The 23,519-nt window shown below is 62.0% G+C and overlaps 2 protein-coding genes across 3 annotated transcripts; one reads left to right on the top strand and one right to left on the bottom strand.

Moving 5' to 3' along the window:
* Positions 1 to 5,842: 5,842 nt before the first annotated feature.
* ANKRD52 (ankyrin repeat domain 52) lies at positions 5,843 to 14,987 on the top strand. Of its 2 annotated transcripts, none has more exons than XM_038752327.1 (28): positions 5,843 to 5,953; positions 6,101 to 6,184; positions 6,361 to 6,439; positions 6,542 to 6,612; positions 6,831 to 7,031; positions 7,389 to 7,476; positions 7,564 to 7,706; positions 7,852 to 8,064; positions 8,204 to 8,282; positions 8,768 to 8,882; positions 9,098 to 9,180; positions 9,293 to 9,410; positions 9,589 to 9,657; positions 10,153 to 10,293; positions 10,374 to 10,454; positions 10,576 to 10,687; positions 10,786 to 10,857; positions 11,063 to 11,264; positions 12,145 to 12,232; positions 12,323 to 12,440; positions 12,596 to 12,815; positions 12,941 to 13,028; positions 13,135 to 13,218; positions 13,314 to 13,459; positions 13,546 to 13,628; positions 13,841 to 13,923; positions 14,065 to 14,156; positions 14,722 to 14,987. In XM_038752327.1, exons 1-28 carry the CDS (start codon positions 5,927 to 5,929, stop codon positions 14,970 to 14,972), a joined length of 3,231 nt encoding a protein of 1,076 aa, XP_038608255.1. In that variant the 5' UTR covers positions 5,843 to 5,926; the 3' UTR covers positions 14,973 to 14,987. The 2 variants fall into 2 exon arrangements, with proteins under 2 accessions (XP_038608255.1, XP_038608254.1); XM_038752326.1 differs by having other exon boundaries at positions 12,596 to 12,836.
* A 3,717-nt stretch (positions 14,988 to 18,704) lies between these two features.
* Positions 18,705 to 23,101, bottom strand: SLC39A5 (solute carrier family 39 member 5). Its single transcript, XM_038752923.1, has 11 exons — positions 22,937 to 23,101; positions 22,219 to 22,537; positions 21,793 to 21,976; positions 21,435 to 21,600; positions 20,973 to 21,142; positions 20,540 to 20,659; positions 19,979 to 20,057; positions 19,713 to 19,886; positions 19,546 to 19,626; positions 19,257 to 19,447; positions 18,705 to 18,926 (listed from the first exon to the last, which is right to left on the bottom strand). Exons 2-11 carry the CDS (start codon positions 22,530 to 22,532, stop codon positions 18,783 to 18,785), a joined length of 1,623 nt encoding a protein of 540 aa, XP_038608851.1. The 5' UTR covers positions 22,533 to 22,537; positions 22,937 to 23,101; the 3' UTR covers positions 18,705 to 18,782.
* Positions 23,102 to 23,519: the final 418 nt, after the last annotated feature.

The raw sequence follows: 23,519 nt of genomic DNA, 5'->3' as shown, positions 1-23,519 counted from the left end.
CGCGGGGAGTGTGAGAGGGTTCAGCGCAGTTATTGCTCAATAACTACCGTTATCGATTAAGTAGACACGATCCCTGCCCTCAAGGATCAATCAATCAATCAATCAATCGTATTTATTGAGCGCTTACTATGTGCAGAGCACTGTACTAAGCGCTTGGGAAGTACAAATTGGCATCACATAGAGACAGTCCCTACCCAACAGTGGGCTCACAGTCTAAAAGGATCTTACAATCTAGTGAGGGAGACAAACGTTAAAATACTTAACGTGTTGATAGAAGCAGTGGAGTATAAGACTATGCACATTCATTCATTCAATCGTATTTATTGAGCGCTTACTGTGTGCAGAGCACTGTTCTGAGCGCTTGGGAAGTACAAGTTGGCAACATATAGAGACGGTTCCTCCCCAACAGCGGGCTCACATGCTGGAGGTGGGTGGAGTGAGTATCTAAATGCATAGGGTAAAACTAAGTACTTGTACATATCTATTGTATTTATTTTATTTTGTTAGTATGTTTGGTTTTGTTCTCTGTCTCCCCCTTTTAGACTGTTGGGTAGGGACTGTCTCTCTATGTTGCCCATTTGGACTTCCCAAGCGCTTAGTACAGTGCTCTGCACATAGTAAGCGCTCAATAAATACGATTGATGATGATGATGATGATGAAGTGCATGTGATGCAGCAGGGCCAAAATAGGGGGGTGGGAGATCAATCAGTCAATCAATCGTATTTATTGAGCGCTTACTGTGTGCAGAGCACTGGACTAAGCGCTTGGGAAGTCCAAGTTGGCAACATATAGAGACGGTCCCTACCCAACAGTGGGCTCACAGTCTAAAAGGGGGAGACGGAGAACAAAACCAAACTACTAACAAAATAAAATAAATAGAATAGATATGTACAAGTAAAATAAATACATGGAGTAATAAATATGTACAAACATATATACATATATACAGGTGCTGTGGGGAAGGGAAAGGGAAGATGGGGGGGATGGAGAGGGGGATGAGGGGGAGAGGAATGAAGGGGCTCAGTCTGGGAAGGCCTCCTGGAGGAGGTGAGATTTTCATAGGGCTTTGAGGATGGGGAGAGGGCTGGACTGTCAATAATAATATTGTCCATCGCATTTATTGAACACTTACTCTGGGCAGAGCTCTAGGCTAAGTGCTTGGGAGAGTACGATAAAGTGAGCAGGCAAGAGCCTTACCTTCAATTTACAATCTAGATGGGGAGACAGACGCTAAAATAACTAACAGGTGGAAGAAGTAACCGAGTTTAAAGATACATAGGTATGGGAAGGAAGGAGGAAAGCTTCAAGTGCTTAGGTGATAATAACTGCAACTGCTGGGGTTGCTGTTATTTCTCCTACTTTCTCTTCCTTCTGCATTGCCTCTGTGCTTGGATCTGTCCCCTTTAAGGCCTTGATATTCATCCCACCCTCAACCCCACAGCCCTTATGTGCACGGCTGAAACTTATTTTAATTTAATTTAATTTAATTTTAATGTCTGTCTTCCTGTCTAGACTGTAAGCTCCTGGTGGGCAGGGAACATATCTACCAACTCTGGCACATTGTACTTTCCCAAGTGCTTAGTACAGCGCTTTCAGAAGACAGTAAGCTTTCAGTAAAAATAGACGGATGGGGAAACGGGGTGGGGAGAAAGAGTTACAAAGGGGGAAGATTCCTAGAGATGTGATTTCAGGAGGGTTTTGAGGGTGGCGGGGAGCAGTGCCCATTTGCCAGATGTGAAGAGGGAGGGAGTTCCAGGCCGGAGGGGGTGAGCAAGAGGTTGATGATGGCGAGAGGCAGTGTCCAGAAAAGCGTGAGCATTTAAGTAAATCCTCCTCCTCCCGCTATTACGAAGGGTGCTGCTGTCACCTATCCTGCCATCTACTCCCAGCCCATGTCCTCCCCCTGGCCTGGAATGCCTTCCCCCGCACATCCACCATGCTAGCTCTCTTCCTCCCTTCAAAGCCCGACTGAGAGCTCACCTCCTCCAGGAGGCCTTCCCAGACTGAGCCCCCTTTTTCCTCTCCTCCTCCCCATCCCCCTCACCCTACCTCCTTCCCCTCCCCACAGCACTTGTATATGCGTCTGTAGAGATTTATTACTCTATTTATTTTACTTGTACATATTTACTATTCTATTTATTTTGTTAATGATGTGCATCTAGCTTTACTTCTATTTATTCTGATGACTTGACACCTGTCCACATGTTTTGCTGTCTGCCTCCCCCTTCTAGACTGTGAGCCCGCTGTTAGGTAGGGATCGTCTCTATCTGTTGCCAACGTGTACTTCCCAAGCGCTTAGTCCAGTGCTCTGCGCACAGTAAGCGCTCAATAAATACGATTGAATGAATGAATCTAGCTTTACTTCTATTTACTCTGATGACTTGACACCTGTCCACATGTTTTGTTTTGTTGTCTGCCTCCCCCTTCTAGACTGTGAGCCCGTTGTTTATTACTCTATTTATTTTATGTGTACATATTTATTCTATTTATTTTGTATTGTTAAATATGTTTTGTTTTGTTCTCTGTCTCCCCCTTTCTAGACTGTGAGCCCACTGTTGGGTAGGGACCGTCTCTATACGTTGCCAACTTGTACTTCCCAAGCGCTTAGTCCAGTGCTCTGCACACAGTAAGCGCTCAATAAATACGGTTGAATGAATGAATGAATAGGGACCGTCTCTATAAGTTGCCAACTTGTACTTCCCAAGTGCTTAGTCCAGTGCTCTGCGCACAGTAAGCGCTCAATAAATACGATTGAACGAATGAATGAATGAGTGAATGGGACCGTCTCTATAAGTTGCCAACTTGTACTTCCCAAGCGCTTAGTCCAGTGCTCTGCGCACAGTAAGTGCTAAATAAATACGATTGAATGAAGGAATAAATTAATAGGGACCGTCTCTATACGTTGCCAACTTGTACTTCCTAAGCGCTTAGTCCAGTGCTCCACGCACAGTAAGCGCTCAATAAATACGATTGAATGAATAGGGACCGTCTCTATATGTTGCCAACTTGTACTTCCCAAGCTTTTAGTCCAGTGCTCCCCGCACATACACAGTGCTTTGCACAGAGTAAGCACTTAATAAATCCGTTATTATTACTATTACTGTGCTTAGAACACTGTACATGGTGCTTGGGAGAGGACCATAGCAGACTATTGAGCTGGTAGATTCAATAAGATCCGTCTCTCTATGTTGCCAACTTGTACTTCCCAAGCGCTTAGAACAGGGCTCTGCACACAGTAAGTGCTCAATAAATACGATTGAATGAATATTCGTACATATTTATTACTCTGTTCATTTTATTAATGACGTTTATCTATAACTCTATTTATTTCGTTGGTATTGACACCTGTCTACTTGTTCTGTTTTGCTGTCTGTCTCCCCCTCCTAGACTGTGAGCCCCTTGTTGGGTAGGGACCGTCCCTTCTAGACGGTGAGCCCACTGTTGGGTAGGGACCGTCTCTCTATGTTGCCAGCTTGGACTTCCCAAGCGCTTAGTCCAGCGCTCTGCACACAGTAAGCGCTCAGTCAATGCGATAGAATGAATGAACGAATGGTAAGCGCTCAGTAAATACGATTGAATGAATGAATAAACGGTAACAACAATAACAATGTTGGCATTTGTTAAGCGCTTACTATGTGGAAAGCACTGTTCTAAGCGCTGGGGGGGATACAAAGTGATCAGGTTGTCCCATGTGGGGTTCACAGTCTTAATCCCCATTTCACAGATGAGGTAACTGAGGCTCAGAGAAGTTAAGTGACTTGCCCAAGGTCACACAGCAGACATGTGGCGGAGTCGGGATTCGAACCCGTGACCTCTGACTCCAAAGCCCGGGCTCTTTCCACTGGGCCACGACGCGCTCAATAAATACGACTGAATGAATGAATGAACGGTAAGCGCTCCCACTGTTGGGTAGGGACAGTCTCTCTATGTTGCCAGCTTGTACTTCCCAAGCGCTTAGTCCAGTGCTCTGCACACAGTAAGCGCTCAATAAATACGATTGATTCATCGATTGATTGAATGAATGAATGAATTACCTCCTTCCCTTCCCCACAGCACCTGTATATACGTATATATGTTTGTACATATTTATTACTCTATTTATTTATTTAGTTATTTTATTTGTACATACCTATTGTATTTATTTTATTTTCTTAGTATGTTTGGTTTCGTTCTCTGTCTCCCCCTTTTAGACTGTGAGCCCACTGTTGCGTAGGGACTGTCTCTATATGTTGCCAACTTGTGCTTCCCAAGTGCTTAGTCCAGCGCTCTGCACACAGTAAGCGCTCAATAAATACGATTGATTGATTACTTAACTTCTCTGAGCCTCAGTTCCCTCATCTGTAAAATGGGAATGAAGACTGTGAGCCCCACGTGGGGCAACTTGATCACCTTGTATCCCCCACCCCGGTGCTTAGAACAGTGCTCTGCGCATAGCAAGCGCTTAACAAACGCCATTATTATTATTATTGTCATTATTATTAAATAGGATTGAGTGAATGAATGAATGAATGAATGAATGAATGAAGAGAAGCGGCGTGGCTCAGTGGAAAGAGAACAGGCTTTGGAGTCAGAGGTCATGGGTTCGAATGCCGCTCCGCCCCATGTCTGCCGTGTGACCTTGGGCAAGTCACTTAACTTCTCTGAGCCTCAGCTCCCTCGTCTGTAAAATGGGAATGAAGACTGTGAGCCCCACGTGGGGCAACTTGATCACCTTGTATCCCCCCCACCCCCGGCGCTTAGAACAGTGCTCTGCGCATAGCAAGCGCTCAACAAACGCCATTATTATCATTATTATTATTATTAAATAGGATTGAATGAATGAATGAATGAAGAGAAGCAGCGTGGCTCAGTGGAAAGAGAACGGGCTTTGGGCTTTGGAGTCAGAGGTCATGGGTTCGAATCCCGGCTCCGCCCCATGTCTGCCGTGTGACCTTGGGCAAATCACTTCACTTCTTTGAGCCTCAGTTACTCCATCTGTAAAATGGAGATTAAGACTGTGAGCCCCACGTGGGACAACTTGATCACCTTGTATCCCCCCCACCCCCGGCGCTTAGAACAGTGCTCTGCGCATAGCAAGCGCTCAACAAACGCCATTATTATCATTATTATTATTATTATTAAATAGGATTGAGTGAATGAATGAATGAAGAGAAGCGGCGTGGCTCAGTGGAAAGAGAACGGGCTTTGGAGTCAGAGGTCATGGGTTCGAATCCCGCCTCCGCCCCATGTCTGCCGTGTGACCTCGGGCAAGTCACTTCACTTCTCTGAGCCTCAGTTACTCCATCTGTAAAATGGAGATTAAGACTGGGAGCCCCACGTGGGACAACTTGATCACCTTGTATCCCCCCCAGCGCTTAGAACAGCGCTTTGCACATAGTAAGCGCTTAACAAATGCCATTATTATTATTATTATTAATAAATAGGATTGAATGAATGAATGAATGATCCATTCATTCAATCCTATGTAATAATAACAAGGAAGAGCTTCGGCCACCAGAGGACGCTGCGAAGGCGGGCTGGCCACCAGAGGGCGCGCTGAGCAGGCGGCGGCCACCGGGGGGCGCTGCGGAGAGGGCTTGGGTGGCGTCGGCGCCGTTTCAGAGCGCAAGGGGGCGCTGCGGGCTCCTTCCCGCCCGCCCGCCCGCCGGCCCGCCCGCCCGCCGGCCCGCTCCCTCCTTCGCTCGCCCGCCCGGTGGCCCGCCCGGTGGCCCGGTGGCCCGGTTTCCCTCCCTCCCTCCCTTCCTTCCTTCCTCCCCCACTCCCTCCCTCCCTCCCTTCCTCCCTCCCTCCCGCCCCTCCGGTAGGCGGGGCCCCGCTCTCCCCGCAGCCGCCTGGGCCGCCCCGGTGAAGCCGTCGCCACCGCCGCCACCGCCACCACCACCACCACCGGCGGGCCCTCGATGTGGACGGAGCCCGGGCCGGGCCATGGGGATCCTTAGCATCACGGACCAGGTCGGCGTCATCCTCCCTCCCTCCCTCCCTCCCTCCCTCCCGCCTTCCCGGGGCCGCCGCCGCCGCCGCCACGCGCTCCCGAGGCGTCGCGGCCTACTACCCCGGGCCCCGCAGCCCCCCGCCAACGCCTGTCCGCCCTCCCCGCAGCCGCCCCTGGTCCAGGCCATATTCAGCCGCGACGTGGAGGAGGTTCGCTCGCTGCTGGCCCAGAAGGAGAACATCAACGTGCTGGTGAGGGCCCGGGGGGCTCGGGGGGCTCGGGGTGGGCCACCGTGCGGGCCCCATCCAGTCCATCTGGGGGTCGCAGGACCCCCCCCCCCCTTGCCCTGCCCTTCCCTGCCCCTCCCCACCCCGCAGGGCGGGCCCGGCTAGCTGCCCCCGGGCCCTCGGCCCCCTCTGCCCCCCAGGACCAGGAGCGGCGGACGCCACTTCACGCCGCAGCCTACGTGGGGGACATCGCCATCCTCCAGCTGCTGCTGCTGTCAGGTGCTCTTGGACGGGGAGGCGGGTTGGGGGGGTGGGAGGGGATGGGGTGCCCTTATCACCCCCCGGGACCCCCCTTGAGCCTGAGACCCGTCCCCCTCTTAGGTGCCAACGTCAATGCCAAGGACACGCTGTGGCTCACACCCCTGCACCGGGCTGCCGCCTCCCGCAATGAGGTAGGGACCCCGGGCCCCGCCTCTGCCGTCTCCCCTTCCCCCCCAGTCACCAAGCACGGGGTACCATGCCCGGCCCTGCCCATCCCTTGGCGCCATAGCGGCTCCCCGGGGGACGGGGCACATCCTTGGCCGCGGCCGGTCTCGGTGTCCGCTCCGGTGCCCCCGGGGGAGGCGGAAGGGGCATCCCACCCAGTTCATCGCACGCCCGGCCCCCGCAGAAGGTGCTGGGGCTGCTGCTGGCCCACGCGGCGGACGTGAACGCGCGGGACAAGCTGTGGCAGACGCCGCTGCACGTGGCCGCGGCCAACCGGGCCACCAAGTGCGCCGAGACCCTGGCCCCGCGCCTCAGCAGCCTCAACGTCGCCGACCGCAGCGGGCGCAGCGCCCTGCACCACGCCGTGCACAGTGGCCATCTCGAGGTCTGGCACCCGGCTCTCCTCCCCTCTGGATCCCTACCCCTTGTTGCCACCCAGCCTGATGTCAGAGTCCCTCCTCTAAGCCGGGAGTCTCCAGGGCAAGGGCGGCCCTGCCACCTAAGGGGTCCTGGGCACTCCTCCCCGCTGGGCTTTCAGTGAGGGTCTTGCCCCCCCATCCCCTCGTACCGCCCTGAGGGTCCTGTCCCCGTCTGCCTTTCCCACCCTGCTCGTCCGGTCCCTCCGTGACGAGGATGCAGGCTCCAGGCTCCGGGATGACTCTGGGTGGGAGGCCGAGCGGTGTGGGGCGAGAGGGGTCCGTCTATGCCCTGACCCGACGGCACCCCTCGCTTCTCTGCCCAGATGGTGAGCTTGCTGCTGAACAAGGGCGCCAGCCTGAGCGTCTGTGACAAGAAAGAGCGGCAGCCATTGCATTGGGCAGCCTTTCTGGGTGAGGGGACCTGGCCCGGGAGAGGCCTGAGGGAGGTGGGCATGGGGGGAGTAGGCTGCCCTGACCCCGAGTCCCCTTCCCGGCTAGGGCACCTGGAGGTGCTGAAGCTGCTGGTGGCCCGGGGGGCGGACCCCGGCTGCAAAGACAGGAAGGGCTACGGGCTACTCCACACGGCCGCGGCCAGCGGCCAGATCGACGTCGTCAAACACCTGCTGCGCCTTGGGGCGGAGGTGAGGGGCTCTGGGAGCCGGGGACTGTGGCGGCGGAGGGCCCGGGGGGCCCGAGCCAGAGGGGGCCGGACCGGACAGAGGGGCGGGGGCCGGGTGGCGGCGGGGACCCGGCTCTCCCCCGGACACCCGGCCCGCCCCCGGCCAGATCGACGAGCCCAACGCCTTTGGGAATACGGCCCTGCACATCGCCTGCTACCTGGGCCAGGACGCCGTGGCCAACGAGCTGGTCAACGCGGGTGCCAACGTCAACCAGCCCAATGACCGTGGATTCACCCCCCTGCACGTGGCCGCCGTCTCCACCAACGGCGCCCTGTGTCTCGAGCTGCTCGTCAATAACGGAGCCGACGTCAACTACCAGGTGGGGCCGCCCCGCGGGGCCTGCTGTGGGCGGGCCGCCGCCCCGGGGCCGCCGGGAGCGGGTTTGGGCGGGAGGGATCCGGAGGGGTCCGGGCCATTGCCTCCGGCTCCTGCTGACAGCGGTCCTGGGATCTCCGCAGAGCAAGGAAGGGAAGAGCCCTCTGCATATGGCAGCCATCCACGGGCGTTTCACCCGCTCCCAGATCCTCATCCAAAATGGTGCGTTCCCAACATCCTCTCTCTGTTCCCCTCATCTATGTCCAAAGTGGTGCATTTATCCTTTTCCATCGAAAACGACCCCCGTGTCTTTATCTAAGATGCTACAGCCCTTTTTCTTGTCCAAACGGGTGGTTCTCCCCCCCCCTTGCCCAAAGGGTTGTGTCTCTTCCAACCTAGATCAGGTTAACATCCCCCAACCTTTATGAACGTGGTTCTTATCTGAAACTGCATTTACCCATCTCGGTCTCCTCCAAGTTGGAAGGTTCCCCCAGTCAGAATAAACTCTACCTCCGTGCCCCCATCCTCACCTATCTCCTCTGAGACCAGTCGGTTTGCATCGCCCTCCCGATTCCCCACCTTTCCCAGCCATCCTCGGGTTCTCGGCCCCCCCACCCATCACCACCGGCTCCCGGCCCCTCGGGTCTCGGCCGGCCCCAGCAGGGCGAATCCCTGTCCCCGCCCTGAGCTCGGCCCCGTCCTCACAGGCAGCGAGATTGACTGTGCGGACCGGCTGGGGAACACGCCCCTGCACGTGGCTGCGCGCTACGGGCACGAGCTCCTCATCAGCACGCTCATGACCAACGGCGCGGACACGGCCCGGTGAGCACGGGCCGGGGGAGGACCACCTTCACCCCCACCCCACTGGCTGACAGGTTCTGGGAGCGTGAGGCCGCCCTCAGCCCTCCTGCAGCGGGAGGTGGGCCGAGTAAGAGTAGCGATATTCCCCCCTCAGCCTCACCACACACACACTAGCCCCGGCACCGACTCTGACTCCTCCTGGTCCTTCTCCTCCTCTTCCTCCTCTCCCCTGACAGGCGAGGGATCCACGACATGTTCCCCCTGCACTTGGCCGTTCTCTTTGGCTTTTCTGACTGCTGCCGCAAACTCCTCTCCTCAGGTGAGCCGGGCCGCCGTAGGCCCCTCTCCCTCCTTGGACTCCCGAGGCTCCCCTCCGTCCCCGGACCCCCTCCCCCAATCCCCGAGGCTCCTCCTCACCCCCCTCCCCGCAGGTCAGCTGTACAGCATCGTGTCCTCGCTCAGTAACGAGCACGTGCTCTCAGCCGGCTTCGACATCAACACCCCAGACAGCCTGGGCCGCACCTGCCTGCACGCTGCTGCTTCCGGAGGGTGAGACACCCGTCCCCGGGGCCCCCTGACCACCAGCTCCCTGCACGCACGTGTGTGCACGGGCACACGCACATACATGCGCGCGTTCCTGCGGCTCCCACAGCCTGCCCCCCAGCTCCCCAATCCCGTGGTCTCCAGGCCCCTGGTTTTCCACTCTGATCCTCCCCGCTCCCCACAGGAACGTGGAATGTCTTAATTTGCTGTTAAGCAGCGGTGCGGACCTCCGGCGGAGAGACAAGTTTGGGAGGTGATTGGAGGGGACGGGGAGGATCAGGGGCGACAGACGATTACTTTCCTTATTGAAGGCGCATCATCTCCAGTAGGCCTTCCGTGACTAAGTTTTCTTTTTCCCTTCTTCCACCCTCTTCTGCGTTACCCTGTCTTGCTTCCTGTACCCATCTCCCTTCTTAACCCCACGGCACTTGCGTACATCTCTGTAGTCTTATCTATTTATATTAACGTCTATCACCCCATCTGGACTGTGAGCCTGTCGTGGGCAGGGAATGTGTTATATTGTGTTTTCCCTAGCGCTTAGTACTGTGCTCTGCACATAGTAAGCGCTCAATAAACGTAATCGGCTGACTGACAGGCTGACTTGTGGGCGGCGGTGCCCTCCAGGAAGCCCGCAGAACCATCCGTGGGGGGCAGGGAGCGGGGGCGTAAGGTCGGGGTCTCCAGTCGCCTCCATCTACGGGTTCAAGCTGGGATCCCCCGTGACGACCCCCCATCTCGCGACCCCCAGGACCCCCCTGCACTACGCGGCCGCTAACGGGAGCTACCAGTGTGCCGTGACGCTGGTGACCGCCGGGGCCGGGGTCAACGAGGTCGACTGCAAGGGCTGTACCCCACTCCACTACGCCGCTGCCTCCGACACCTACAGGAGGTAAGACGGACAGACCCCTGCCACCCCCAACTCCGGTCCCGCCCCTGCCGCCGACCACCCCCCTCCCCGTCTGTCCCCAGAGCGGAGCCCCCCGCCGCCCCCAGCCACGAGACGGATGAAGATGAATCACTGAAGGAGTCGCACAGGAAGGAGGCCTTCTTGTGAGTATCAGGCCCCAACCCCCTCCCTGCCCGGACCCGCCCCGAGACGACGACGGTATCCGTGGGTGGGCTAAGCGCCAGGGCCCCTTGCGGCCAATGCCCTCCGGCCCTCCCCCCACAGCTGCCTGGAGTTCCTGCTGGACAACGGCGCGGACCCCTCCCTGCGGGACAGGCAGGGCTACACGGCCGTGCACTACGCCGCTGCCTACGGGAACAGGCGGAACCTGGAGCTGGTGAGCCGGGGCGGGGGGCTGCCGGCCAGCGGGCCAGGGCGGGCCGGGCGGTGGCCCTGTCGGAGTCACGGGTCTCAGCGCCGCTCCTCCCCTCGCAGCTCCTGGAGATGTCCTTCAACTGCCTGGAGGATGTGGAGAGCACTGTGCCCGTCAGCCCCCTGCACTTAGCTGTGAGTGCGTGCCCCCGCTCGGCCTCCGCCCCTTCATCTGCCTCTGCCCCCCGTCAGCCTCTACCCCCCTCCTTCGGCCTCCGCTCCTCTGTCCGCCTCCACCCCGCACCAGCTTCCCGTCCCCCGGCGGTCTCCTCCCCGCCACCAACGTCCCGCTCTCAGCAGCCCCCCGGGCTCTGAGAACTCCCTCCCGACACTCCTCCAGGCCTATAACGGTCACTGTGAAGCGCTGAAGACGCTGGCGGAGACCCTGGTCAACCTGGACGTGCGAGACCACAAAGGGCGGACGGCCCTGTTCCTGGCCACGGAGCGCGGGTCCACGGACTGCGTGGAGGTGCTCACGGCCCACGGGGCCTCTGCCCTCGTCAAGGAGCGCAAGCGCAAGTGGACCCCCCTGCACGCTGCCGGTGAGCGGCCGGTGTGGAGGGTGCGAAGCGACCCGAGGCAGCGGAGGCGGGTGGCCAGGGTGTGGGGCGCCTCCCCACTCCACAGATTTCCTGTCGCCTCCTCCATTTCCTGTTGCTTTTTGACGCTTCCTGTTGCCTACTTCCTGTTCCTCATTGACACTTCCTGCCCTTCACTTCCTAGCCTCTAGCGACACTTCCTCTGTCCTACTTCCTGCTCCTCCTTGACATACCGTCTGTTCCCCAAGGGCCAAGCTGTGTCTCAGTTGTGTCTCCTCCCCTTCTTCCCCTCCCTCCCTCCCTCAATCAATCAATCAATCAATCAATCGTATTTATTGAGCGCTTACTATGTGCAGAGCACTGTACTAAGCGCTTGGGAAGTACAAATTGGCAACACATAGAGACAGTCCCTACCCAACAGTGGGCTCACAGTCTAAAAGGGGGAGACAGAGAACAGAACCAAACATACCAACAAAATAAAATAAATAGGATAGAAATGTACAAGTATAATAAATAAATAAATAAATAAATAGAGTAATAAATATGTACAACCATATATACATATATACAGGTGCTGTGGGGAAGGGAAGGAGGTAAGATGGGGGGATGGAGAGGGGGACGAGGGGGAGAGGAAGGAAGGGGCTCAGTCTGGGAAGGCCTCCTGGAGGAGGTGAGCTCTCAGCAGGGCCTTGAAGGGAGGAAGAGAGCTAGCTTGGCGGAGGGGCAGAGGGATTGGGGGCATTCCAGGCCCGGGGGATGACGTGGGCTGGGGGTCGACGGCGGGACAGGCGAGAAGTCCCTCGACTTTTGTCATCCTCTTCGGGGCCTCCCCCGACCTCCCTCTGGCCCCGGCCTCCACCTGTAACTGCGGCTTGCCCCACAGCGGCCTCCGGCCACACGGACTCCCTCCACCTGCTGATCGACAGCGGGGAGCGCGCCGACATCGCGGATGTAGTAGATGCCCATGGCCAGTGAGTGCGGGCTCCCCCGGAGTGGGTGGGTTGGGGGGCTGGAGGGGGACGCCACGGCCCGGGGATCCTGACCTCCCCCTCCCCCGCCAGGACTCCGCTGATGCTGGCCATCATGAATGGCCACGTGGACTGCGTCCACCTTCTGCTGGAAAAGGGGTCCACGCCCGACGCCGCTGACCGCAGGGGCCGCACGGCTCTGCACCGTGGGGTGAGGCATCCCACCCCCTGCGATCTCCCGCTCCTCCCCGCTCATTCTCCCGCCCCTCCCCTCGCCGCATTGACCGCAGAGCCCCTGCCCCGTGGGACGAGGAGCCCCCCACCCCGGGGCCGGGGCTGACGGGCCGCCCGGGGGCTATCGCGCAGGCGGTGACGGGTTGCGAGGACTGCCTGACGGCCCTGCTGGACCACGACGCCTTCGTGCTGTGCCGCGACTCGCAGGGCCGCACTCCCATCCACCTCGCGTCGGCCTGCGGACACGCCGCCGTCCTCCGGGCCCTGCTGCGGGCCGCCCTGTCCACCGATCCGCTGGACTCCGGGGTGGACTACAGTGGCTACTCCCCTGTGCACTGGGCCTCCTACGCCGGTGAGGCCAGCGGGCCGGCAGGTGGGGGGGCTCGGGCTCGGTCGGGGGGAGGGAAGGCGGCAGGGAGGAGGCGGAGGAGTTTCACCACTTCCTCCCCACCGCCATCCCCACCCCGCACCGTCCAGGGCACGAGGACTGCCTGGAGTTGTTACTTGAACACGGCCCGTTCGCCTACTGGGAAGGAAATCCCTTCACGCCTTTGCACTGTGCAGTGTGAGTGACCCCTGACTCCCCCCACCGCCGTGCACCCCACCCCGTCCCCCCAAGGCCCAGCCCCTCTCGGTAACACTCTCCATCCCTCCCTCCGTCTCCCCTCAAGAATTAACAGCCAGGACGGCACCGCGGAGATGCTGCTGGGTGCCCTGGGCACCAAGATCGTGAACAGCCGAGATGCCAAAGGACGGTGAGCCGCCCCGGTGGGGCGGGGTCGGGCTGGAGGGCGAGGGAGGGAGCGGGGACGGGGACACCGGGCATCAACCTCTCCCCAACTCCCCGCAGGACCCCCCTTCACGCTGCTGCCTTCGCCGACAACATCCCCGCGATCCAGTTGCTGCTGCGGCACCAGGCCGAGGTGGATGCCGCCGACCAGGCCGGCCGCACGGCACTTATGGTGGCCGCGGAGAACGGACAGACCAGGGCCGTGGGTGCGTGGACGGGGCCGGGGGGTGGTGGCGACGGGCGGTGGAGCGGGAGGGGCGGCTCTTTGACCCCCGTGTCTCCGGCCCCGCAGAGTTCCTGCTGTTCCGGGCGAAGGCTGACCTGGCGGTGCTGGACAACAACAAGAACACAGCCCTGCACCTGGCCTGCAGCAAGGTGGGTGTGGGGGCCGGGGGCCGCCTCTTCCCGGAGCGCTGAGACTCGGGGTCCCCCGGCTCTCCTCGGAGGCTGCGAAGGGTGGACTCGAGGAGTGGCGAAGACGGGGGACGCTGGGGATGATGGAGCTTTATCCCTGGTGTGACGTGGGAGCGTCCGGGGCCTGTGGGCCTCAGGACCGGCCTCACTCTGGGTTGACCTTCCGTCCCCAGGGCCACGAGAAATGTGCCCTGATGATCCTGGCAGAAACCCCGGACCTCGGCCTCATCAACGCCACTAACAGCGCCCTGCAAATGTGAGTTGGCGGGGGCGGGCCGGGGACAGAGACCCCTTAGGTGAGAGTCCGCCGGGCGCCGGAACGACAGCGAGGTCCCGGAGAGCGGCCGAGCGGTCAGGGCTCCGCTGACCGCCTCGTTCCTCCACCCCCCCCGGTCAGGCCACTTCACATCGCCGCCCGGAATGGACTGGCCTCGGTGGTCCAGGCTCTCCTGGGCCGAGGAGCCACGGTCCTGGCCGTGGATGAAGAAGGTGAGTGAGATCGCGGCCCCTTGGCGGGGGGTGGACTTGTTCCCTCAGTCAGTCAGACCGAGGTATTCATTGAGTGCCCACCGTGTGCAGAGCACTGCGCTGAGCGCTCGGGAAAGTACAGTAGAGTTGGCAGGCACGGTTCCTGCCCTCAAGGAGCGTTACAGTCTAGACGGAAGATAAATGACGGGTGGGGGATGCAACAGGACGTGTACGTTTGAGGGGTGGGTGGGGATTAAACCTGCTGCCGAGGCAGGGGCAGATACTCAAGACCCAGCCCCCAACCCGCCTCCTCCCCGCCTCCCCCATCGTCCTCCCCGTCCCCATTTACCGCTTCCGAGCCCCGTGCCGGTTCTCAGTGACCGCCTGTCACGGAGTAAGCGCTTAAGGAATACCGTTGTCACCGTTATGATTATTTCCCCCTCATCCCCAGCTTTTAGGTCCCTAATTTGGGGGCCGGAGGCCACCCCCCAGCCCCCGGTCCCCTCTCGACCTGGCTGGGTGAGGGGTGGGGAGGTCCAGCCCTCAGCCCCCCGCCCTCCCCTCCCCCCCCCCCCGCCCCTTACAGGTCACACCCCGGCCCTGGCCTGCGCCCCCAACAAGGACGTGGCCGACTGCCTGGCCCTCATCCTCTCCACCATGAAGCCTTTCCCCCCCAAGGACGCCACCAGCCCCTTTGGCTTCAGCCTCCTCAAGCACTGCAGCATCGCGGCGGCCAAGACAGCGGGCGGCTGCGGCCCTCTCCCCAACGGAGCCCCCTGCCCCTACGGCCAAGAGCGCCCCAGTGCCATCGGCCTGGACGGCTGCTACTCGGAGTAGCCCCTGCCCGCCGGCCCGCCCGCCCGCCCGCCTGCCCTCCCGCCCGCCCGTCCGCCCGCCGGTGACCGATATCCTACTCTATTTATTGAGAAGTCTATAAATGCAGGGCACTTTAAAGGAGAACACGACTGGGGGGGTGGGGGGGGGAGGGGGAGGGGGAGGGAGACCCTGATCCAGACACCGCCTGGGGGGCAGCCTCACCCTCTACTTCACCCAAGAGATTTCAAGATACCTGGCACCTCTCTGCCCACCCCCCATCCCACCCTTCGCCCTGCAGCCCCCGTCCCCCCCATCCTCTCCCTGCTCCAGGGCCAGGCAGCCCCCCACCCCTGCAGTGAGAAGCCTTAATTCCCCAGTCCCTTCTAAGCACTTCTTCCTCTATGTCCGTGGCAGCCGGTCAGGGGGGAGGCATTTAGCACTGGGGGAGTGACCCCCCCCCACCTTGCCTTTCCCTCCCTTTGCCCCCCCCCACCTTGCCTTTCCCTCCCTTTGCCCCCCCCCACCCTTAAATTCAAAAGCAAAAACAAAAACACTTGAAGCAACAACTACTGTACCCAGAACACTAGCACTCACCCACCCCTCCCCGTCCCTGCCCACCCCGCCACCTGCTACTCCCTCATATGCAAAATCCGGGGCTCTGCTCCCCCTTTCCCCCGTCCCCGCGCACTTTAACCCCAATGCTTGGTTTTGACCTTGATTTCGGGGTCCTCCTGGAGCCCCCATCCCCGGCCGGTTCTCTGCAGATTCGGGCCGAGCAGGCGTCGCCTGTTTGACCAAATGCCCGCTCCGCCGCCCACCCGGCGCCCAGCGTGGCCTTCCGTGTGCTCGCGTGGGAGAAGGCGGCCTTGGCCCCAGCTTTCGCTCATCCTTCTCCCCCCCGCCCGCCACTCCCACGTCAAAGCCAAAGAGGGAGTTGGGGGGAGTTTCTGGATCTGTGGCCCCCTTCCTTCCCACAGACCGAGCCCCCCCGCCCTTTGGCGGTGGTAGCGCCAGTGTCTCCGCTCTACGTGGAGCACTGAGTTTGGCTCCGGGCCCCTGAAATCCTCTCCGCCCGCCTCGGTTTCCCTCTCCCACTGGATACCTCAGCCGCCGGGAGTCGGGACCAGCCCCTCGTTCCCAACCCATCCCGTCCCCCGCTCCTCCCGGTCAGTGTCGTCGCCCTTAAACGGGAGCGGCCGAGTTTGCGGGCACCCCGCACGCCCTCCCCCCCTCGAACCCCGACCCTGACCGGTTTCTCACGGTCTCCGCACTCCGCCAGCCTGGTCCGCGCCCCCGACCCCGCGTAGCACGCCTGTCGGTGGCCCCTCCGGCCCGTCCCCTCCCGGTTTCCGAATCATTTCAAGCCGCTACTGCCCCCTCCTCCCGCACCCCCAGACTCCCCAGAGAGACAACTAGGGGACGGGGGTGGGGCTGTCCCCCTGCCCCAAACGACAATCAATGTGACCTCTGTAAGGGCTGCAGACCCCGTCCCCGCCCCCCCCCAATCCCACCGCCTGTGTGTCCGGCTGCCAGTCGTGTTCTCCTTGGCCCGGGTTTGAGGGGGCAGGGGCTGTGTGTCGGTTCTGGGGGGGAAGGGTCCTGGTACTTTGCTAAATGAGATTCGTGGTCGCCGCCCCAGCGCGTCGTCGGTCACCCCCACTTTTTCCTAGCGTGAGCAGCTGGCTTGGGGGGGGGGTCAGAGGGCAAGGAGCTCCCTCCCCTTATGCCAAAGGATCCTCCAACCCCTTTCCCGGTGACCACTGCAATATTTATTTTTGTTTTCTGTCTTTTGAACCTCTCTGACGTAACCGGGTTGCGGAAACCCGATAGGAAGGCAGAAGCCCGGCCCCCCTCCCCACCCTCGACCTCCCAGCTCTAAAGCACTTGCTTCAAGTAACAAGCACTTTCTTGGAAACGCATGCTCGGAGGGGGCCGGAGGCGAGGAGGGCCGCAAGGAGGGCCACCCTGGGCCGGACTCGTGGGAGAGGAGGCAAGGTCCGGGGGAGCTGGGGGTGGGGTGGGGGGGCAGGGCTGTTGGGGGGAGGAGTGTTGTGTGTTGGGGGGGGGTGTCTGGCCGCCCCTCCCCCAGAGCCACGAGGGCCGGGGACCCAGTACCCCGAGGCCTCCCCTTCCCTCCACGCCACTGAGCCATAGGACGGACGGACGGATGGACGCGTGGAAAGACGGACCGCCCAGCCCATTGAATGTACGGCCCCTGCCCTTCCAGACGGTTGGTGCTGGGGTGGTTGGGGTGGGGGGGGGGGGAGATAGTGGGGTGGGGACCCGCCCGAGGTGGGAAGTGGGACTCCTGCTCATGTGTATGTGTGTGTGAGTGTGCGTGAGACCCCCCCCATCCTCCCCGCCGCCCCCGTTCAGCCTGTAAGACCTGTTCACATTAGCCTTCACTCTAACCAAAGGATAACTCAATACTGTTGGTCAGCGGGAACCCCACCCCTCCTCCCCAGCCCGGCCCGGGGGGAGGGGGGCCGGGGAGGGCAGCTCATCTGACCCCCCTCCTTGTCCCAAATCACGCCGAAGTCCTTAAAGAAAAAAAAAAAAAAAGGCCGGGCCGCTCTATTCTGCACATAAACGTCTCTCTGTCGACAAGACTCCCGCAGGCCTCTCGCCAAGGGCAGGCCCGTGCCCACCCCGCGACCCCACCGCTTTCCCGGGGGGAGGGATGCTCCCAACACCATCCTCCAGCCTCCCCCCGGCCCCTGGCCGTGCGCTAGGCCTCTGACCCTCCCTCCCTCCGCCGACGACCCCCCCGCCCCGGCCCCACAAGTGACCAAACGCCAGGGTTGGGGGGGGGCAGAGACGGCGACACGTGACAGCTTGCTCTTTGAACTACTTGAAGGTACTGACAGCTGCTGCTGACTGTGTGTGTCTATGTGTGTGCGTGAGCGCGCGTGTCTGTGAGTGACTGAAAACTGTACATAGCATTTCAGGGGGGCCGGGCGGGGAGGGGCTCAGCCCCAGCCAGGCCCCTGGAGGGTGGGGGGGCGGTCTGCCAACCCCCCCTCCCGCCCCCCGCCTCCAATTGCACTAAAGTAGCTGCTGTGCCAGCCCCGCCCAAAGTGGGGTCTCTGCTTCCAGCCCACCCCCCCCATCCCCAGCCAGCCCCCTCCGTCCTGGGCCAGCTCGGCGGAGGGGCGGACGACCCCCTCACCCGGCCTCCCTTTCCCTCTTTGCCGTGTCTGTTGCCAAAGAGGGGAGGCGTCTAGACAGTTTCCCTTCCGAGCAATAGAGTCCCCAGTGTGGGGGGGGGGAGCTCTGTGTCGTGTGTGTCCCCCCTCCCGACCCCGTATCTGTGTCCTGTGACCTGCATGACCCGTGATGCTGCAGACACGACCCCCGCCCTTCTCCCCGACCCCCGGTGGTGGGGGGAGATGGGGCCTAGGCTCCCCTCCGCCCCCCCCGCCCGTGTACTCGCTGTGGGAAGTAAAGCGGCCGAGCACAATTGACTTGATTCGAATTGAATCTTTCTCTGAGCAATCAACCCTGGCCGCCCCCTCCCCTACTCCGGCGGGGCCGCCCCGTGGTGCTAGAGTTGGGGCGGGTGGGGGAGTGGGGGGCCGACGGGAGCAATAAGGGAGAAGGAGTGTCTCCCCCATCCCCCGGGGTGGGGGGGGGGCCCAGGCAGGTTGGCCACGAGGGGAGGGAATGCCCCCTACCCTCTCTTCCCTTCCCCCCCCGCCCCCCCCCCAAGTTTTCTGCGCTGTCTGGACTCCTGTCAACTCGAAGTGGCTTTGGGATCGGTTCTGTTTATTAAACTCCTATCGCTCCTAGCCTGCGGCCTGCGTTCCTGGTTGGGGGGAGGCTGGGGTCCGGTCAGGCGTCCGGGCCCAGGGGCAGCATTCGGTCTTCCAGCAGAGCGATGGTCACCATTAGGCCACCCCCCAACAGCAGCCCCAGGCCCTGCAGCAGCGCGTGGCCGGCGGGCAGGGGCTCCGGGGGCCGCAGCAGGGCCGGCAGCTGGGAGAAGAAGGAAGGGGGAGGTAGCGTTATCTGGTAAGCGCTTGTGATGTGCGAAGCGCTGTTCTAAGCGCTGGGGCGGTACGACCCACCTGAGGCTCACAACCTTAATCCCCACTGTACAGATGAGGGAACAGGGAAGTGAAGCACACGGCCGACAAGTGGCGGAGCCGGGATTAGAACCCGTGACCTCTGATTCCAATGCCCATGCTCTTTCCACTGAGCCACGCTGCTTCTCAGTGTGGTGGGATCTGTTAGGCGCTTACTATGTGCCGAGGCGGGAGGCCGAGCCCCGCAGGGCCCCCCTCCGTCCCCGTCCGGTCCCCTCACCATGTCCACGAGAGCCACGTAGAGGAAGACGCCGGCGGTGACCGCGAAGACCCAGGGGGTGAGGGGCTCGGGGCCCCGGCTGAGCCCCACGCCCATGGCGGCGCCCAGCAGCCCCAGGGCCCCCGAGCCCACGCTCAGCAGGACCAGTCGGCGCAGCGGCAGCCCAGCCTGGAGCAGGACGGCGAAGTCACCTGCGGGCGGGTGACCGGGGTCAGCCAGGCCCATCCGCCCGCCCGCTTCCAGTCCGACGGGCCCCCTCCTCCCCCATTCCCCGGGGAAGCCCCCCTACCCAGTTCGTGGGGCAGCTCGTGGCAGAAGACGGCCAGGGTGGTGCTGACCCCGCTGGGGAGGCTGTCCGAGAAGGCGGCGCCTGGCGCGGGGAGGGCCGGTGAGCCTGGAGAACTGCCCCCGAAGGCCCCGGCCCCTTGCCCTTGGACCCCCCACCCCACCCCTCACCGATGGCCAGCCCGTCCGTGAGGTTGTGCAGCGCGTCCCCCAGCAGAACCATCCAGGTCACGTTGGGGCCGGCGCCTCCCGCGCCGTGACTGTGGCCGTGGCCCTGGTGCCTACGGGGGCCCGAGGCCTGCGGGGAGCAACCGCTCGGCTCTCCCTGCCCTTCGGACGCCGGCTCTGGGGGACGGAGGCGGGGGTGGCAGGGATGGGGAACGCCCAAACCCCCCGCCCGCCCCCCGCAACCCACCCCTCGGCTCTGCCCAACTCACCTAGCGTCTGCAGGGCCGCCCCACTGGGGTCCTCGGGGTCCCGGACGCCGGGGTCCGTCCGCCTGCGCCTACGGCATTTCTGAAACGTGCGCGTCGCTTTGCTAACCCCGCGCTCGTTTCCCCCTTCCCCTGACCCTCCAGGCCCTCCCACCGTGCTTCCTGCGACACCCGGGGGTGCGGGCCCTGCCCCTTGACTCCAGCCCATGAAGCGGGGGACCCCCTTGTCCACCATTTCTGCCTTTTGGGTGCAGCTTCCTCCTGGCCCACCGGAAAAAAAACCCTGCACTGTGAGCCTGGAGACCCGTGTTTTAAATTCACATCTGCCACGGGTCTGCTGTTGGTCCTCGGGCGAATCACTCAGCCCCATTTACAGAGGAGGAAACCCAAACCCAGAGAAATTAAGGTAACCGCTCTCCCTCCCTCGACTGCGAACCCTACGTTGGAAAGGATTTGTTTTTGTGTTCATCCCAGGACTTAGCACGATGCTTAGCACATAGTCCATGCTGAAGAAACACTAGGGTGAGTCAGGAGTTGGGGGGGGCTGGGTAAGGGGTCACTCACCGGCCTCAGCAGCCCAAGCAGGTTCTCGAGGAGGAAAAGAACGAAGAGGCCCCCCAGCAGTGCCAGCCCTGGCCCCAGCTCGCCCGCTGACCCCGACCCGCTGTGCCTCCCACCCTGTGCCTACCAAGGGAGGGCAAGTGGGTCAGAGGGGCCAGCCCCAGGCCTGGCTCCTGGAGGACTGCCCGCTCTGACCCCCCGCCCCTCGATCTGGGGAACGGAAGATTAAGGGAAGAGGAGCCCAGGTGTGCCAAGGCGTGGGACGGGTAGAGGGGAGGTGGAGGGAGTTGGAAATCCTGGGATGGGTGGAGAAGAAGAGTATCGGGGGGGAGGACTGGGGAAGTGAGAGGAGCCTGAAGAAGGCAGGGATAAAGAGACGGGGAGGAACGGGGGTGGAGGCAGAGGGAGGAGCAGGGCCAGGGGAGGGGGGACGTACATGGGGAAGCAGGTGTAGCAAGGCGTCCCCGCAGAGCGTGCCCACAGCCAGGGATCCTAGGAAGCCCAACAAGGGGCGCAGGCGCTGGCCCCCCACCAGCCGGAGCAGCAGGAGCGAGAGCGGAGTCGGGACACTGAGCAGGAGCACAGCCAGGGAGCTGTGAGCCAGAGCTGGGGGCAGGAAGGGAGCGGGAAGGGTCAGGCCGGGGCGGGCCGACGGCCGACGGCCGCTGGGTGGGCTGGGGCTGAGGGCATGGGCGGGCCGGGGGAGGACTGAGGGGTTGGAGGGGGCTCGACAGGTAAGGGTTGAGGGACCGGAGGGGGCCAGAGGGGCCGAGGCTGAGGGAATGGAGGAGTCAGGGTTGGGGGGGGAATGGAGGGATCGGAGCGGATACTCCCCTGGACAAAGGACTGGGAGGAAAAAGGGATGGCGAGGGGGTCTGTGGCCCGCAGGGTCCCGTACCGGCCAGCAGGTCCCCTGAGGGGGCAGGGGGCAGGGTGGGACGGATGCAGACCCGGCTGTCGATCTGGTAGAGCAGAGCCGGGCAGAGCAGCGCAAACTGGCCGGGGGTTAGTGGGGCGGCTGGACTCAGGCCAAAATTCACCAGCAGCTGGGAGCCGTTCAGGCACTGTGGGGTCAGGGGTCAGAGGTCACCAAAGCAAGAAGGACGCCGGGCAGGAGCAGGGGAGAGAGCTGGGACCTGGGGGCCGTCCATAATAGGTGTTAAACAAGCATATCGAGGGCACGCAAATGACTTCCTGTTCGTCGGTTGGTGTGTTTCCATCGGCCTGGCCCTCCCTACCCCTGGCACCCAGCTCACGTCTTCGTGCAAGTGGTCGGCCAGCGAGTGATCCAGCAGCAGCAAGCGGTGAAAGAGGTCCAGGTTTGGGGCGGGCGGCCCCCGGGGCGAGGACGGGCCTCCCGGCTCCTCTCGAGCCCCCCAGAGCGAGGGGCCGGTGGGTAGCCCAGACCACACATCCAAGCTCAACCCAGGCTCCGGTGGCCTGGCAGGGGAGGGGACAAACCCCTGTAGGTCACACACCTTCCCCTTCCTCACCGCCCCCTCCGGACCCCCCAGGCTTCTCCCCCCGCCACCCCGAAACCCCCCTGCTAGGGACCGGTAGGGTGCTGGAGCTCAGGGAGGGGCCGGGGGGTAGGGGATGGGGAGATGGAGGCCAGCGACTGGGGCGGGGAGGGAGGGAAGGGGCGAGAGGTTTGGGCCCCGTTGGAGGTAGACGCCAGATACCTTTGGGTGGTGTTGCCCTCGGGCAGGGGTCCGGGCCTGCCCTCCAGGGCCCCCCTATGCTCCAGTCGCAGCCCCTGCACCCGGCCCAGACCCAGACTGTGGAGGAGCCGGGCCAGCCCGCCGACAGTTAAGGTCCCGTTCTCCCCATACAGGCCGAACAGCTGGGCCAGGTAGTGACTCTGTTCCTGCTCCGCGGGGCCCAGAGGTCCGGGGACCCCCGGAGGGGCCGGGGGGACAGGGGCCCGGGCCCCGGCCAGGCCTGGCCACAGGCTCAATCCAGCCAGGAGCAGCCCCCACACCTGCCCGGCGGCCATCGGGGCTGGAAGGGCAGAAGGGGTTGGGGGCTAAACCCAGATGATTGCCCTAGAGCCAGCCCCCACTCCCGGGGGGTGGAACTCACCGAGCCTCAGCCCTGATGGCCCCACCCCAACCTATCCCCCTCCCCAAAGAATCCACCCCACCGTAGCCCGTCCCAATAGACCACCCTACCGCTGACCTGCCCAAGAATTCACCCCAATGTAGCCAGGCCCCCATATAATCAACCCCACCCTGATGGACTCCACCCTACCTTGGCCCCGCCCCCCCGAATCCATCCAGCAGCATCCCCTGCCCCCATAAAACTCCACCCCCCAGAGCCCACCTTGCTGTAGCTCTGCCCTCAGAGCGTCCAACCCGCCGTCACCCCGCCCCCTCTGTCACCTTCACCATGTCATCCTACCCCAGCCCAGGCCCGCTCTCCCTTCCTCCTCTCAGCTGTGGTGGACACCGGTGTGGGGTCAGCAGGCTCTGCCTCGCAGTCCACTCCTCCTCTCTGGGGAGGGATTCTGGGCTGGGCCCTAGGGTCGGGGGCATTTTCCAGCTCCGTCCCTCTCCAGCCCAGTCCTCCCCCAGCTCGGCTCACCCAGCCCAGCCCCCACAGTCCTGCCCTCCAAGCCTGGCACAGTTCCTCCAAGCTAGAAGCGTGGGAGAACGTCTTCTTCTTGCAGCTGCTCCCCTCCGGCCCTGCTCCGCCCCGCTGGGGTCCTCTCCCCTGCAGCCCAGGCCCCCCGGCCAGCACCGGCCCGTGCCCCCCACCCACTGTAGCCCCCGGGCAGCTTCTGCCTGACTCCCTCCAGTTCCTCCAGGCCTCACCCCCACCAGGGACAAGGGTCTTCTCTGCAGCAGCGTCTGGACCTCCCGAGCTCTCTGGGGGTCTGGCGGTGGGGTGGCCGGGACGGGCCCGGCTCAGCTTCGCAGGCCCCTGTCGGGGGACGGGGGGGAGCCCAGAGGGCTGGCAATGGGAGGCACTAAGGCCCAGACTG

Source organism: Tachyglossus aculeatus, chromosome 10 (assembly GCF_015852505.1).
Source record: "Tachyglossus aculeatus isolate mTacAcu1 chromosome 10, mTacAcu1.pri, whole genome shotgun sequence".
Lineage (NCBI taxonomy): Eukaryota > Metazoa > Chordata > Mammalia > Monotremata > Tachyglossidae > Tachyglossus > Tachyglossus aculeatus.
This window is presented reverse-complemented; position numbering and strand designations above follow the sequence as displayed.